The sequence below is a fragment of the Leptonychotes weddellii genome, chromosome 14 (genome assembly GCF_054177405.1).
Source record: "Leptonychotes weddellii isolate Sample4059 chromosome 14, ASM5417740v2, whole genome shotgun sequence".
In the NCBI taxonomy this organism is placed as follows: domain Eukaryota; kingdom Metazoa; phylum Chordata; class Mammalia; order Carnivora; family Phocidae; genus Leptonychotes; species Leptonychotes weddellii.
In genome coordinates, this window is record NC_138382.1 from 9,967,457 (window position 1) to 9,984,967 (window position 17,511).

Here is a 17,511-nt window from a genome sequence, read left to right on the forward strand (position 1 = left end):
ACAAGTATCTTATTTTTCCTTTCATTTGGGACCCACCTTCTCCAAATTCAAGTCCAGAGTGCCATGAAAGGGTCCAGTGATTATTAGCATGCTAGTTTATTCTTGGGAATCAGGAGGTACTAGAGGCTCCTGTGACCAGGGTAATGGCCCTCAAGAGGATGGTGTGAAGGTTTTGCTGTAGGAAGGACGGATAGTAAACCAAAGTGACAGACAGATGGGATGTGCCAAGGTTTGGTATGGCCGTTTTGGAAGCTATTTGTTTTTTGTTTGTCCAACACATTCCACTCTCCTTTCTTCATTTCCAGTGCAGACCCTACTTCTTAAACACAGAGTAGGAATGTGAGCCAGGATGACCAGTTGTAGTACTCAGTTGCCCTGGCTTCAGGGATTGGCTGAAGAATAGACAAATAAGCCACACTGCACTAATCATGATCCTTTTTTCTTTTCTTTTTTAAAAAAGATATTTCTTTAAAAGAAAGAGTGCAAGCGGGGGGAGGGAGAGGGACAAGCCAACTCCATGCTGAGCTTGGAGCCTGACGCGGGCCTCGATCTCACAACCCTGAAATCATGACCTGAGCCGAAATCAAGAGTCTGACACTTAACCAACTGAGTCACCCAGGTGCCCCAACACATCACTGTTTCTTGTCTCTGGTGGGCAATATGTACTTCTTTCCATTCAAGCTGCTCTATATTGGGCTGTTGAGCTTTGAGGGAAAGAATCTGAACAAATACACAGCCAACTCTTTCATAACCAAACCTACTGCTTTGGAGATGGCCTGGGTGGACTTAGTTTTGAGAGCTGGTGAGGAGGACACCCATGGCTGCTCTTCATTTGGCATGCGAATTATATCTTATATATATATATATATAATATGAGATATATATTATATCTCATATATAATGTGAGAATTATATGTTCTCATCAGCAGTTGCTCCTAGGGCCAAACAGGAACAAGAACTTCCAGTGTTTCAAAAAGATTTTGTCTTGCCCATGCCACAAAAATATGAGTGTCTCCCACATGGGGAGTCTAGACAACAATCGAGACAAGAAAAAGCAGATGATCACAATATGGTGTGGCGATAATTATGATGGGAAGTGGAGGGTGATATGAGGCACAAAGCAGGCTCACCTCACCTGGTCTCTGGGGCGATTCATGGGGATGTTGAGGATGACCTTCTGGAGCAAAGGAGCTCCAAACTGTACTCTAGGGATTTGTAGGAGGGTCCCAGGGAAATGTGTGTGTATATAAGTTGGGGACCAAGGGGTAGGCACAGAACAGTGTTTTTGGTAGAGGGAACAGCACATTTGAAAGCCCAAAAGTAAAAATGAGTTTGGCACAAAGGACTGATATGTCAGGACACCGATTTGTTAAGTCAGAACAAGATGCACAGGTAAGCATGCATAGAACTTTTGGACACACCGAACTCACATCTGCTGCCCAGGGTGGCTGTTTCCTGGCTCAGAAGAGCTGGGAGAGTGATTTAGTATCATAACACTTCATGGAGAGAAACTTTATTTCCTGCTATCCTTATGGACTATTGAAACTGTGGCAAATAGGGACTATGAGTGCAAAAGGCACCAAGATGAATAATTGTCCCTTCCTTTCTCCTCCTTTCCGGCCCAATTAAGCCAAGGATCAACCTGACATACTCCGTGAGAGTTAGAAATAATGCGTGCAAAGCCTGGTCATGGCAGACTGTCCAGCAATGTGGTGCTCCTCTTCTGGCACCATAGGTCCTCAGTTTCCTCAGGTCTCATTTCCTGTGCCAGGAATGACCTCCCCCTGGATGGCTGACAGCAGTCCTGCCCTCTTTTTTGGGGGATACCCCACCTCTTTCTCCCTGGTTGACTCTGTGGTCTGCAGTAGGTCAATGGCTAAGACATGTCAAATCCAGTGACTTTGTACCTTTCCCACAGTTAGGGTTTGTGAGTCCGGGAATACCCAATAGAGGGGGGCATGCACAGTTTCGTCTACATGGGCTCCACTAAGTCCAGGCCAAGTCCCTCTTATTGTCTCTCCTGCAGCTTTCGGGCAGTAAAGCCCATCCTCTGACTCAATCTTTGGGGGCCTGAGATGCTCTCTTCCATGAATGTTTGCTGGAAAGAAGAAAATGCACACACACACGCACACGCACACAGTCACAAAGGTATACTGGTCTCTGAAACAGCCCTGGGGAGCTTTTACTAAATATACCTGCATGGGCCTCACCCCACTGCAGACCTCACGGATCAGTATCTCTGCACCTGGGGCTTAGAAATTGTATATATTTTTAAAGTCCCTCTGGTGAGTTCTGAGAAGCACTCAGACCAAGGGCCCCTTAGTGGAGGAGGCTACTCAGTGCGGCTCCCATCAGGCAAAGGTAGCCTCTCATGCCCGTTATTACACAGCTCTTCCCTAAATATCTTTGTTTCCAAGTGGTCTAGGCTTCACACCTGCATAACCAAAAGGCCTGTTCAAGAGATTTCCCCAGAACAGAGGAATCATCTCTGCTCAAAGATGAACTGAAGTTTTGACTTCTACTGAAATTTGAACCTGCAGAAAGCTTTGCTATTATGAGGTGTCTCTCTCTCTAACACACACACATACACACACACACTCTTACAAGATACACTTTATTACATATGTATGTGTAGCTTATCGCCTCTAGAAGTTTATAAGCCATAATCTTTAGGGCAGTTGACTTGGATTGTCTTTCGTGGGATTTGCATTAGAGGAAGCTTTCAGTGTTTCATTTCAACAATGAGGGAAGTATGGCTGCAGGTCTCTGGTTTAACAAATAAGTCTGTCTTGAGGCCAGTGGCATTAGGAATCTGCACCATCATTTCAGAAAAATGGAGTGCCCAGTCGCCCAGCTCTGCTCAGCACTGCTTTCTTTCTTCCAGTCTCACTCTCTTAATTAAAAAAAAAAAAGTTCTGCAGCCCTTTCTCTGCAAAGGGAATGGTTATAATTGAGGCCACTCCTCTGTTTTCCTTGACACAGTCCTCACGCAACACTGTACCTCATGGAAAGATAGGAGACCGCGGAATGCAGGGCCTTAAAGTTTAGAATGAATCTCCGGTTTTGTTCTGGGTATTTTGGGCCTGCAAGTTTAACCATTCCACACCCCAATTCATCTGCTTTGCTCGGCCCCTGCTCTTTTGATGGTCAGCTGAGAAATCCCGGTCATAGAATGTCTAAACTTCAAAATCGCAGGCCTCACTCAGGAACTCCAGCCGATCACATGGCCCAGCCTCAGGCTGATGGAAGCATCACGAACTTGCACTTGACAGATGAAATAACGGAGAGCTAGAGAATCTTGGAACTGGCTCAAGATCACAGAGTGGAGGAGGGCTGGAACCCAGGATGTCTGCCCTTCCCCTTAGACTGCAGTGGTCTACATCCTTCCTGTGCAGACGAGTCCTCTGGGCAACCCGTGCCTGGCTGGGGACCCGCGGAGCCCCTCCCCTGAGCCCATTTACATCTCAGTTTGTTTTCAAGTCAAATCCTTGACTTCCCCCTTCCAACTAGTCCCCTCTCACAGAAAAATCCCCATGTAAAGATTCTGGAGTCTGAATAGTACTATCCACCAATACGGTTGTGAATTTGTTAAAATGTAGGTTCCCAGGCCTCTTATCCAGAGTGCAGGCTTCCACGGGTGTTTAGGGGAGCCCGTGAGCTTGCAGTTTGACATGCTCCCCCAAACGGTGCTGGTGTCCATGGACCACACTTTGTGAAGCTGCCCCAGAGCCACCATATTAAAGACTTCTAGAGCCCACTGTGCCTCACTCAGAGAAGCTCTTCTCTTTGTAAAATGCACAAGGCGGGAGCTGGAGGCAGGTGGCCAGGGAACATTCTCTGAAGAGTTTCTGCAGCAGCTCCCACACCACAGGGAGTAGCCACCTGCGATTAGCTGACAGGTGGGGGGCTTCGGAGGAAGGGCGGGAAGAGCAGAGCAGTTTGTGGAAAGGTGTCCAGTGAAACCCAGAGGAGAGAGCTTTAACCCCTGAGCACTTAAGGCTTGGAGCGCAGGGAGTGGAAAATGAGGTTCGGGAAGGGATTGATTGAGATACAATTTACGCATTTCAAGTGTAAAATGCAGTGGTTTTTAGTAACTTCACAGTGGTGTACAATCATCACCACAATCCATTCTAGAACATTTTATCACCTCAAAAAGTAACCCATACACTTTACCGCTCCCCCTCCCCCCCAGTCAGCCTCTGCCCCTCCCCACCCCTCCAGCCCCAACCGCTAATCTACTTTCTGTCTGTATGGATTTGCCTATTCTGGGGATTGTATATAAATGGAATCATATAATATGTGGCCTTTGGTGACTGGCTTCTTTTATTTAGCATAACCCTTCCAGGGTTCTTCATGTTATAGCAAGTACAGTACTTCATTCTTTTTATTGCCAAAAATATTCCATTGCATGGATTACTGCATTTTGTTTATCCATTCATCCACAGTTGGGTTGTTTCTACTTTTTGGTGCACGTGAATCATGCTATTGGTGTATCAGCTTTTGTTTTCATTTCTCTTGGGTGTATACCCACGAGTGGAATTACTGGGTCAAGTGATAATTCTATGTTTAACTTTTGGAGGAATTGCCAGACTGTTCCAAAGTCCTCACTTTTATGTCTTTTAAGCCAACCTGAAACCCATGGCTCTGAATCATCCTCTAAGATTTCATTTATATACAGCTCAGCTTGATCAGGTAACTGAGAACTTACTGTAAGCAAGTGTTGGGGGATGCAGAGAGTCAAGCTTGGATTACAAAGTCCAACATTCAAATACTGAAGAGTATATTTGGCATAATCTTAAAGGTTGAGGCAATGTTACTTGGATTTGTGTTTATGATAAGCAGAAAAAAAAAAGAAGCTCACAGCTATCTATGGGGCCAGTAACAAAAAAAGGGAAAACCTATAGTACGACAACTTGTAATCAGCAGCTTTGGAAAAGGTTTTGTGGCTTGAAACTAGGGATTTTCATTCCCTGCATTATCATCTGTTTCTGTAGGGTCGTGCCCCCTTATATGTGGGAAATACGCTCCAATCTGCCCTAGCGGACACCGGAAACCACAGGTAGTACCAAACCCTGTATACATGCCTATGATAAAGTTTTACTTATATATTAGGCACAGTAAGAGAGTAACAACGATAACTACAAATACAAAAGAACAATGATAGCAATATACTGTAGTAAAAGTTATGTGAGTGTGGTCTCTCTCTCTCTTTTAAAATGTCTTATGTCTTGTACTCACCTTTCTTCTTGTGATGATGTGAAATGATAAAATGACTACACGATGAGACGAAGTGAGGGGAATGACGTAAGCATCGTGACCTGGTGTTAGGCTCCTATGTGACCTTCTGATGATATGTCAGGAGGATCGTCTGCTTCTGGACAGCAGTTGACCACGGGTAACTGAAACCACAGAAATTGAAACTGTGGATAAGGGAGGACTACTGTACAGGGAAAGAGACTTTAAAAATTTAAGGGTAAAGTACTTAGAAATACTTTAAAGTATTTAAGCATAAAACACAGAGAAGTATGCAAAGTGTAACTGCATGAATTTTCTCAAAATGAACCTCACCCATGTAACGAGCACCTGCAGCAAGAAACAGATGGTTATCAGCTCCCCTGGAACTCTTCCCTTTCCAGTCATTAACCATCCAAGGGGAAGGAGGATATCCAACTTCTAGCACCAACATTCCCAGACACAAAGAATACATTTTGATAGTACATTTCAGGTGTCAAGGATTGACCACTGGAATAGATTCATTAAGCTGAAGGAATTTCTCAAGATTCAGAAGTTTTATATTGCACGGTGCAGAAGAATCTTAAAAATTAAATACCTTTAGGTTTGTGTAGAAAATAAAAGGTATAAACTCAACGTACAAGAAGCTTTTAACATTACCTGCAATTTAAGAACATGTGCTGTAAGATGTTTTTAAAGTGCATGAAACAACATACTTTCAACATTTATTTTAAAATACAGCTCCCTGTTTCTCCAGAGTTTGAAGTTTATTTCCAACAGCACTTTGTAAAAGAAGTCCTAGGGACTATTAATCACAGGTGCTTTAATAATTCAAGAAGTGTATATGTAAACACACATGCCCACTGGCAATGCCTCACATTGTGGGTTGGAGTAAGTAACGACCAAAATAAATACAGCTTTGGCAAGCAGAACACAAAAACAGATACACATTTCCCTGGGTTTATTGTGCAGGAGGTTAAATACCCCCACCTTACTGATAAAATGAACTGCCTAATATTGAGACTGACTTGCTGCCAAGGGACACTGCCCTGCTTCTGAACCTGGAAAAAAAAATCCATTATAATGGGTTCACGTATAAAAGCACTTTGAAAACATAAGAATCTTCGGAGTGAAGGGCATATACTCCTAGAGGAAATCTTTCGGCAAAGGCGAATCATTTTTGTTTTTAAGCTCTAAATATGTCTTACAAGTGACCAAAAACAGGTTAGGATTTTATTAGGATATTTCTTCAGAAGTCTGGGATTCTACGTTCCACCAGGTGATGCCTCATATAGCTCATGAGGCAAGGTGAGGGGGACCCCGCGTTACCTTTGCCACCCCCCCCCGCCCCCCGCCCAGCCGTTCTTTCTTTCTGGATGCTGGATACTTCCAAGGTAACCTTGTGCTCACGCTGGCTGCTAACCCTGGTGCCAGGAACGCACCGCCCGCTTGCCTGCCCCTTCCCCCCACACCCGCCTTCCAGGCAGCGGGGCCGCAGCGCCCGGAAGCCCCACGCGAGCGGTGACTTCGCTCTGCCTCGTCCTTCCCCGAAGCGCCGAGGCTTAGACTTTTCCCACCAAGTCACCCACAACCCCTCCCCCTGCCATCCCCCCTTTCTGTGGGGGGGGCGGGGGAAAGTTTAAAGCCGGGCTCCCTTCGCATTACACTTGCCAGGGGGCCTGTCTCGGCTGGACTGCAAGGGGGCGAGGATCCCTAGCTCGGCGCGTGCGGGACGGACTGTTAGACCGTCCGCTCTCCGCTCCGACGCGCCCGGACTGCGAGGTCCCTCCTCGCCCGAGGGACCTACTTACACAGTTGGGACTGGGCACCTTTCCCGGACCCCAGGGAGCTGTCGCGGGTTGGGCCGTGCCCCGAAGGCTGCTGCAGCCGCGCGGCGCGGGCGTGCGGCGGGGGGCGGGGGGCGGGAGGGGGCGGAGAGCGAGGGCGCGCCGGGGGCCGGCGGGAGGCGGACCCCCAGTGGCAGGTGGGTGCGGCCGGCGGGAGCCCGGGCGGCGGCGGTGGCGGCGGCAGCAGCAAGTGGTTGGGCCGCGCTCATTTCCTTCCCTCCCCCTCGGCCTCGGGGTCCGCCCGCGGTGCCCAGTGCGTGGCGCCCGCGGCTCGGCTCCGCGTCCCAGCCCGCCGCCACCGGCCGCTCCCTTCCCCGCCAGTCCATGTCCCTGCCCGTGGTGCTCCCGGGCTCCTGCTGCCCTGTGGCGGGGTTCTCGGGCGGGCCGCAGGCCGGGGGCCCGGGCGCCGCGGCCGCCGCCGGCCAGGAGCCGCCGCTGCCCCCGCTGCGGCCGCGCTGGCCCCGGGCTGCCCTGCCGCCCCCCGTGCGGCCTCGCTGTGCCGCCACCGCCGCCGCCGCCGGGGTGCTGGCCGCGCCGCCCGCGCTCTCCTCCCGCCGGGCCGCCGCCGCCGCCCCGGGCTCGGCGCTGCTGCCCGCTCGTCCGCTGCTGTCGCTCGGGCTGCTGCAGCTGATCCTGGGCTGTTGCATGGTGGCGCTGAGCTTCGGGGCGCTGTCGCTGAGCAGCTCCCCCCAGGTGAAGAACTCGTGTCCGTTCTGGGCCGGCTCCTCGGTGAGTGCCGCGCGCGCCCGGCTCGCCTGGACACGGCCCTTCGGGGGAGCAGGGGCCTCTGGCCGGTCTCCTCCACGGCCCCGGCATTGCGCCCCCCTCCCCCACCCCCAGGGCCGAGGTTGGGGAGCACAGCCCCTAAAGCCAATTGAAGTTTTTGGAGGCGTTGAGGCTGGGCGGGGGGGGGGAGAGTAGTATTTAGGGGTGAATTGGGTTGCACCTGGACAGTATCTGTTCCTTGCAGGCTAAAGGATTTTGTTGTTCCTGTCAAGTTAGTAGAATAATATAGATTTCCAGCTCTGGGAGATTGGAAGAATGGGGGTGGATGGTAGGAAAGTAGGAGAAAAATGATTCAACTTCGGGCCTGAGTATTTACTTCTCCAAAAACGTCTGCGCGGGGAGGGTGAGCATTTGATCTGTTTTGTCCACTGAGGTATCCACAGTGCCTGGCACATAGTAGGTGTATTTGTGGGGTGATTGAAGTGGCAACTGGACTGGGGCACGCCATTTATTGTATTCCACTTTAAGGCACACGGAAATGTGAAATGTACCAGGTAGGATGGCTCCACTCTATCTGGGGACAAGTTCAGGAGGTAATGACAGGATGTGTGCAAACCGCGCCTGTACCTGGTCATTAAAGGAAGGCCCTAAACTCCCACTTGATTGTTGGAGCCAGGCAGGCTGCTGTGCAGAATTTCATTCTCAAGAACCCAAAGTTTCATTACGTATGAGCTCTCCAGAGCCTCAGGAGCAGGGGGCACCTAAGCTGAGATGTCTACCCCCTGCAGCGACCTGGCCCTGCTTCCTCCAATGGGGAAGGTTGCGCTGGGGCACAAGGTGCCCAGTCTCTGGGGAAGGCTGCCTCCTAAATGTCCTAAATGCCTCCTAAAATGTCCTAGCATCTAAGGCATCCAACCTCTTGAGCTTTGCTGGGGGCTGAGAGACTTGGAAATAGGTCTTTGTGGAATGATTGTGGAAGATGGGTATTTGAAAGTAAAGGACCTTTTTATGAAGTAACTAAATCTGAAAGTTTGAGTAAGATCCGTAATGAATGTATGTGTCAGTAAACATAAAATTGTCCTTTTGCAGGTCCACGCATACCCAGATTCAAGACCAAATTTTAAGCATATAGGGAGAACTAATTGAACTCAAAGTAATTGTTTGAATAAAAGCATCAAGAACATTAAGTACTGTGAGCCCGGCCTGACATTTTATACTTAAATTGATGCCAGTTTGCTCTCCTTTTGAAATACTTTGATGCTGGATGGTCTGACTGTGGAACAGCCCGTGCTGGGGAGTTCATGCTCTGTTCATCGTGTTCGAGGAATCCCACCCTCCTGGCCCTGCCACTGGGCTCTCCGCAGGGATTAGATTCATTATGCTCCCTAGTCCACTCGTCAGACTAAATTCAGCCAAATGGTGGATGCATTTCATTTCTCTAAATACCATGGGCCAGAAGTGAATCTTGCATACATTTGTAGGGATTTCCCTTTTATAAAATCACAATCTCTTGTCCTCTCAAAGAGAGCTCGTTTAGGATGATTTAAATCTATTTTTTTTTCCTCTTCTGAAATCAAAACCCCAAATCAGTGTACTACTGTGAATTATTTCAGAGGTGAATACACTTCGATGTCAGTCAAGCCACAGTTGGATTTGATGAAGTATATATAGCTTAAAAAAAAAAAAGGGCCATCAGCCAGAAGATGAAGGCTGTTCCTGGACCTGCTGGCTGGGCGTGTCCTTGTTTTCCAGGACCCAGCAAAACAGAGCAGGGAAAGAATCAGTGACTTGGAACTAAATTCTCTTCTGTCAGGTTGTTTTCCACGCCCCACCCCTCAGCTCTATATATGAACCTGCAGTTGTTCATTATGCTTATTTTTTTGTGGCCCTTTTCTGAGGTTGACCACAGAATTTACAAAGTGACCGTAGAACCAACAGAAACTGCGTGTCCAGAATGACTGGGTAGTATTTGAGGATGACATTAGGCACCATGACCGTGGTGTTTTAGGAAAAAAGTTTCACCAGTAGCATATGCCTTTTGAATTCATGTGCACGGGAGAGGCTTTTTGTTTGTTAGTTTCTTTTATGGGAAATTTTAAATTTACTCAAACGTTGTTCAGTGAACCCTCCTATACGTCTCCCCAAGCTCCAATAATTGTTTCATCTCTGCCTCTTCCCAGCTTTGCTGCTGGCTCTGTGTGTTCTGATAGTATCAGAAGGATGAGTGTTTTAAGCAGGGTAGGAATGAGTCCACCATGCTCCCTAGGCCATTTGTCAGGTTAACTTCCCACATTATTTTGAAGCAAATCTCAGACATCACACCATTTCATCTGTAAATAGTTCAATATGTGTGTCATTTTTAAAAAAATTTTATTTATTTATTTGACAGAGAGAGACACAGCGAGAGAGGGAACACAAGCAGGGGGAGTGGGAAAGGGAGAAGCAGGCTTCCCACGGAGCAGGGAGCCCGATGCGGGGCTCGATCCCAGGATCCTGGGATCATGACCTGAGCCGAAGGCAGACGCTTAACGACTGAGCCACCCAGGCGCCCCAATATGTGTGTCATTTTTAAAAGAAAATCTAAACAGAAAGAAAAAATAAACAGAATAGAGAGACAGCATAGAAGTGACTGGGCAGGTCTTAAGAAACCACCCCCCTTCACTTTTCACGTTATTATGAAAATTTTAAATCTCAGCAAATGTAGAAAGAGTAGTATAATGAACCCCTATTTACCCATCATCCAGCTTCAGTAGTTAATCAACACATGGCCACTGCTCACCCACGCCCAGTCCCCCTACTGGATAATTTTAAGGCAACTCCCTGGTATCATAATTTCAGCCATGAAATATTTCAGTATGGCTTTCTAAAAGAAAGCAGCTTAATAGACAAAGAAAGGGCTTAAGAGCACATTGTAATGTACTAATATAAAGGTACCTAAACTAAGGTTTTTATGAAAAAAGCTTAAAAATTATGACTTGAGGACGGCAGGGTTTTTTTTTTTTAATAACAGCTTTATTGAGATATAATTCACATTCCATACAATTCACCTATTTAAGGCATGCAATTCAATGATTTTTGGTGAATTCATGGAGATGCACAACCATGGCTACAAACAATTTTAGAAAATTGTCATCACCCCAAAAAGAAACCCTGTACTCATTAGCAGTCACCCCCCATTTTCCCCTTGACCCTTTTATCCCTAGGCAACCACTGATGAATCTACTTTCTGGGTCTATGGATTATTCTGGACATTTCATATAGATGGAATCATCCAATATGTGGTCCTTTGCGACTGGCTCCTTTCACTTAGCTTAATGTTTTCAAGGTTCACTCAGATTATGGCATGTGATTATGGTATACTTCATTCCTTCATTCCCGAATGAGATTCCACCATATGGACATACGATGTTTTATTTATCGCTCAGAAGTTTCGTTGGCATATGAAACTAGGTAGTTGAGCCGTAGTGCCCGTTTGTCTAAGGTTACTTTGGACTCACGTAGGAACACAGTGGTAGGATATCTTCATCTCCCAAGCTCTGAATGACCATGATGTGCCTTAGTCTGCTCTAGCAATTAAATTGGCAAATCTTCTTTCAGCTTCGGTAAAAAATTTGCTTTTATATTTGATACAAAATTAAATTCAAGGGACAGATATATTCATTAAAAAGACTATTTTATTAACACAGTATAAAAATCAAGAACGTTTTCCCATATATACCTCTGTAAGTGTTCTCACATTGAGCCTGAGATTTGGAACCTTCCTTCACTTGTCTGGACCTTGAAGGTATTTTATCTATTTTACTATGTATTTAAGAATTAACAAGTCCTATAAAGAGTCTTTTTCCATACTTTACATTCATACTGTCAGCAGTTTGAAGGGAGTGTTTTTAACGTACTCATTGTTTTTGAGCATTCTGTAATCATTTATTTTCTTCCTGATATTGGTTAATGGCTCAGTCTACTATTATTCCTGAAAGGCATGAAGCTAAGAGATTAGCCACTTTTAAAAGCATCCTGAAGTTTGACCCCGGGTGGGTGTCAGGAGGAGAATCTCCAAGACCATGTTCAGGACATGCTGTCCTGGTTTTTTATTTGGGGGCACATTTAGTTACTACCACACTGCACTGGATTAATGAAAGAGTAGAGGATTGCATTGGTTTGTGTCTCCTCCTTCAAAAAACAAAATTCCTTATTCTGATGACATATACTTGGAAGATATTTCAGGCAAATGGTAGAGAATTGGTTTTTATTAATTTTTGCTCTTCTCTGGGAGCCTTAACATCCTTAATATTATCTGCATACATCTCTGCTTTGAGTCACTGACCTAAACTCATGGTCCCCCCTCCCTTGAGTCTATAATTCTTTGTCAAGATTCCAGTTCCTTATAAAGAGACAGACATTGGTGAACCTTAAGGTAAACCTTTTTTTAAAAAATTGCAGTGATGAAATATAAAAAAGAATGAATGGTTCAAAGGAGAAACTAACTAAAAAATTCTGAAGTCTCTACCAGTTAAACAACAGTAAATAAATTTTTTCTATCATGATCACCAAATACTACTTTAATATGGGCTATTTTAAATATAATTTCTGTGATGATTTTATATTGATTTTCTTTGGTCCTTTATTTTACATGGCAGCAAAGTGACACTGATAAATTCTTGAGTAAGTCATTGAGCCTGTCAGCCTCATTTACCCATCTGTGAAATGGGTGCGATGATTCTTGCCTCAGAACTGACTTTGTGAGGGTGTAATTAGAGAACATATAGAAGAACTTGCTGCCAGGCCCTAGTACCACGCCTGGCATATAGTAGAACTTCTATCAGTGTTTTTTAAACATCAAGGCAATATTTAATCCAAGTATGAAAAGGCCAATTTTTTCTGGGACATTCTAGTAACCATCATGTATACATTAGAAATATCCAGGTGCCCACTCCCTCAGTCTTTTTAATGAATCATGCTAGACAGAGAGGGAAGCATAATACACACCAACACACATGCACACACACATTTTTAAAAATTGCCACTGTAAAATCTATAAGGCAAGATAGATTGTTGAGAAGTTTGACTATTGTGTGCTTAATTCATAAGGTAAACATGGTACATTTACAGCTTGGCTCTTTTTATCTCTATATTCAGATACAGCAGCTTTTGGCAAACAGTCCAGAACATTTTTGCCCTAATACATGTTTATGGATAGCAGAGGAAAAATAGGGCAGTAAAATAATAAGCTTTTGATCTTAATGATTTGATTTTTAAGTTGGGAAATTAAGGCACATTAACCATGTATGGTGGGTAACAATGATTCTTGTGTGAATTATCTTGGAATCCTTCTTTGCAATATCATGGAAAAAAGAAAGGTCTCTGCTTTTTCCTGTAAGCTACAAGGAATGGGTTACAAGTGAGTGAAACCAAAATTATAATAAATCTCATTATAATGATATAGAGATAACTTAGTGTTAGAAATAGGTGCTAGCCTGCTCATTCAGGGCAAGTTTCATCTTGCACTGGGTGGAAAGAATGCTGATGAAGTTGCTTTTTGCTGTTGGTATACTCTTTTAGGAAGCACAAGAGTGAAAAATATATTTAGGCTGAAGTAGTCATCCCAGCAGGTTCATCCCCTATTTCTGATTTCATTCATTCAATTATTCACTGTTCATTCATTCATTTGTTGACTCTGGCCATAACTAACTGAGTGACTCTAGGAGCCTTGAATATTCACAGATCCAGTGGTAATCCAGTGGGATTACCAGTGAGTGTAAAATATAATCAAACAAGTAATAGCATTGTGGTGTAATGGATACTATGGAGAGCCAGTGTAAAGGGACCTTCTTGTCCCTTCTGATGGAGCTCCAGCTACTGTTGCCACCGAGGGAGATGGAGGTATTAAATGCTCTGCCTCCTTCTCTCCTTTCTCTGACCCTTCTTGCCATTTATGAAGTCCCCCCAAGCCCCAGATGAAATGTGAGCATCTATTTCCTAAGTCATGAGCTCTTAAAAATTCATCCCCAGCTGCAGCTCTTCTGTTCCACATTCCAGAGGATTCTAACTATTCAGTCTCTGCCTCACCTCTCATAGGGTTCCATAAATGTTGTAGGGTTTGGTTGGGTTTGAGGAATGGAGAAATTGAGTAGAAGTAGGTATATGCCTTTGTTGCCAGTTTTAGAACTGAGGTGGATGTAACTACAACTCCCACCTGCAACTGGAATCTAATTTCTTAAAGCATCCCTGTAAAGAAGGGTGATTTACAAAAATCCTGTTGGGATTTAATGTGAGTGTGTCTGAGTTTATAAAACAACTCAAATGGAAATTTATTTATTACCTTTAAATATTTTGCCTTACAATCCATGAACATGGTATATGTTGATTTGAGTCTTCATTTAATACTGCTTAATAAGGTTTATATTTTAATAAGATTAATAAGGTTTATATTTCTTCCTACTGGGTCTTAAGTATCTTTAAGTTCATATGTATTTTGAGATTATTGATATTATTTGTCAAATACATTTTGTACATATTTTTTAAATTATGTTTTAAGTTATGCAAAATCTCCTCTCAAAAAACAATAAAGATAGCTTAGTCCCTTTATCCCAGAGACCCTTGATTTTAAATGACAATTGTATCTGTCATGATCTATTAAATATATGAATATATATTTATATATATATACCCCTCTCACCTTAGCAACCCTATTCCTGGGATTCTGTCCAACAGAAATAAAAAGCACTTGTTTTTAGGCATTATTTGGCCATGGATGGTTACCATAGCATTGATTATGAGGGCAAAAAACTGGAAATAGAGTGACTATCAATGAACATGAAAATGACTGAATGCATTGGGTAAACCCTACGGAGGAATATTATGTAGCCATTAAACTGAAGTGAATGAGAGCCATTCCAGTGGACATGAAGAGATTCCCTTGAGGTATTTATTGAGAAAGAAAAAGAAGAGGAGGAAAGTATCTTTTATGACCTATTTTTTATAAAAGTTTTCCTCTGCGCATGTGTATATGTACAAATGAACATATTTGTCTAGTAATAAGAATTTAAGGAAAAATATGTATGTGTGTAAAATATGTAAACACACCAAATTGTTAATGTGGGTGAGGGTGGGATGATGTGGCTGGTGGGGGAGGTAGAAAGTATAGATGAGGTCTCTCGCTATTTTTATGGGCATTTATGGGCTGGGCTGGGCACCTCGTTTTTTTTTGTTTAAAGATTTTATTTATTTATTTGACAGAGAGAGAGACAGCGAGAGAGGGAACACAAGCAGGGGGAGTGGGAGAGGGAGAAGCAGGCTTCCCGCGGAGCGGGGAGCCCTATGCGGGGCTCGATCCCAGGACGCTGGGATCATGACCTGAGCCGAAGGCAGACGCTTAACGACTGAGCCACCCAGGCGCCCCAAGGGCACCTCGTTTTAACGATAATATTGTTTTGGTGGGAAAAATGTGTTCCAAAAAGCTGAACCACAGGGTTCTGTATTAAGGGAGACAGGTGGTCTAAATATCAAACACTGACTGGTAATTCACATCATATTTATATTTTAGTGAATTGGACAGTTTGTGTTTCCCTCAAGGGCAGTCAAATGTTTCAGTTATGTTTTTCCAAAAATAGTTGCATTTCCTCAGCTAAGTCTAGTAAGCAGCAGGGCAGGCAGGCAGGGAGCACACACCCATGTGGGCACACACACATACACACGTACACACACATGCGAGCGTCCATGCCCACGCACAGCCTGCAGGTGGAGCCAGCGCTGGATTGCAGGGAATCCGGAGGAATCCGTATCATCACAGCAGGGTAAACTTTTGAGTTAGGAGAGACCCAGAGATGGTTTCCTCCACTTACCACATCTCTAAGGAAACGAGAGTGAGGACCAGAACAGTGATCTGACTTGGCCAAGGTTGCGTAGTTATTTAGAAGCCAGGTGGGGAACCTGGACCCCAAGGTCTCATGGATTTCACGTTCCAATTTGTAAAGTAGATGCGGCCACATGCAGACACATGCCCTGCGTATCTCCAGGCGGAAATCATTCAGAATGAAGAAAGAGCCTATTGAATTTAAGATGATTGCAAGGATCTAGTGCCTGGTGGGCAGGCAGCTGATAGTCTGTTTAAACATACATGGGATACAGGGATCTGCTGCCTGTCTGCCCATATGTGCTTTCTGGTCCTTGATATAGGTGGGTAGACATGTCCTCTGCTGGTTTGACATTGTGGCATGATTTACTCTCAGCCAGTAAAGGGAGAACAGAGGGCATAGTAGCAGGCCTGTGAGTTTGGAATCTAAAGTAACACTAAAATCCCTATTGATTTGTAGTTGATAAACACTAATTGTGAACTGTACATTTGAGGGATTTTGGTAAAAAGTGCACATAAAGGAAAACCCTCATAACAGCATTGAGCAGATATATGCACACTGTTCCACAAAGGAAAATGAGCTCCAGTGACATGACAATGTCCCTGAGCTGAAGAAGCACTTGGATTGTTCTTTCCCAACGGCTTAGTGAACTGGGTTATCCAGAGGGCTGATGGTGATTTCCAGTTTACATTTTGGCCAAATGCTGATTCTTCTTTACCAAGGATTTTAGATTGTTGTTTATCGAAGTGTCATTTTGCAACGTGAGACTTTTTTCACTGTAATCCCTCCCCTCTTTGTGGAATAAAGGCTCAGGAACATTATTGGTTGCCAGTCATGTGACAGGCGCCAGGTTGGGACCCGAAGATTGGGAGACAAGGTAGGAGTTCACAGTCGGTGGGCAAGGCAGAGTTGCACCTCTCAAGTTATTAGGACAGAGAGCGTTTTGGGGGGAACATTGTGTAGAGGGCTTCCCGGAGTGTGCCAGGAGTGTGGGGTGGTGGGATCTGTGAAGGCTTCTCGGAGGAGGTGACTGCTAGTCAGGACCTTGCAGGATGCATAGTAGTTCTCAGGCAGCTATGAGGGGAGCTGGGAGAAGACACTGCAGTCAAGAGAAGCACAGAGTCCTGCAGCATCTGCCAGCCTGATGGGGGACAGGTGGGGGGACGGGCAGGGGTCCATAGAAACCAGGCTTGGGAAGTGGGCAGAGGAGGATCCTGAGAGAACTTGTGTACCACTTCAGGGAGTTTACTTGTCCCACAAAGGATGGGTACCCACCTTACGAAGGGAGGGTTGCAGCCATGCATATGTCATATGAGGCTGTCAATGGCAACAGGTTAGGTGCCCTAGGGCAGGGAGCTTGGATCAACAATACTGATTCCTTCACTAACTGGAAGGAGAGGCTACTCTCTGTGTGTTCTTTTTTTTTTTTTTTAAGATTTTATTTATTTATTTGAGAGAGAGAGCACGAACAGGGGGAGGGGCAGAGAGGCAATAGACTCCCCACTGAGTAGGGAGGCCGAAGTGGGGCTCGATCCCAGGACCCCGAGATCACGACCCCAGCCGAAGGCAGATGCTCAATGGACTGAGCTTCCCAGGCGCCCCTCTTTGTGTGTTCTTTTTTTTTTTTTAAAGATTTTATTTATTTATTTGAGAGAGAGAGAATGAGAGAGAGCACATGAGAGGGGGGAGGGTCAGAGGGAGAAGCAGACTCCCCGCTGAGCGGGGAGCCCGATGCGGGACTCGATCCCGGGACTCCAGGATCATGACCTGAGCCGGAGGCAGTCGCCCAACCAACTGAGCCACCCAGGTGCCCAAGACAAGCTGAGCTTTTTTTTTTTTTTTTTAAAGATTTT

At 45.2% G+C, this 17,511-nt stretch overlaps 1 protein-coding gene across 1 annotated transcript in view; it reads left to right on the top strand.

Annotated features, from left to right (window-relative positions):
* The first annotated feature begins 7,403 nt into the window (after window positions 1-7,403).
* The window catches only part of ENTREP1 (endosomal transmembrane epsin interactor 1), a 49,197-nt gene continuing 39,089 nt past the window's right edge, over window positions 7,404-17,511 (top strand). Inside the window, exon 1 of the mRNA XM_081804062.1 lies at window positions 7,404-7,808. Within this exon, the coding sequence (XP_081660188.1) occupies window positions 7,404-7,808 (405 nt within the window). The remainder of the gene's footprint in view (window positions 7,809-17,511) is intronic.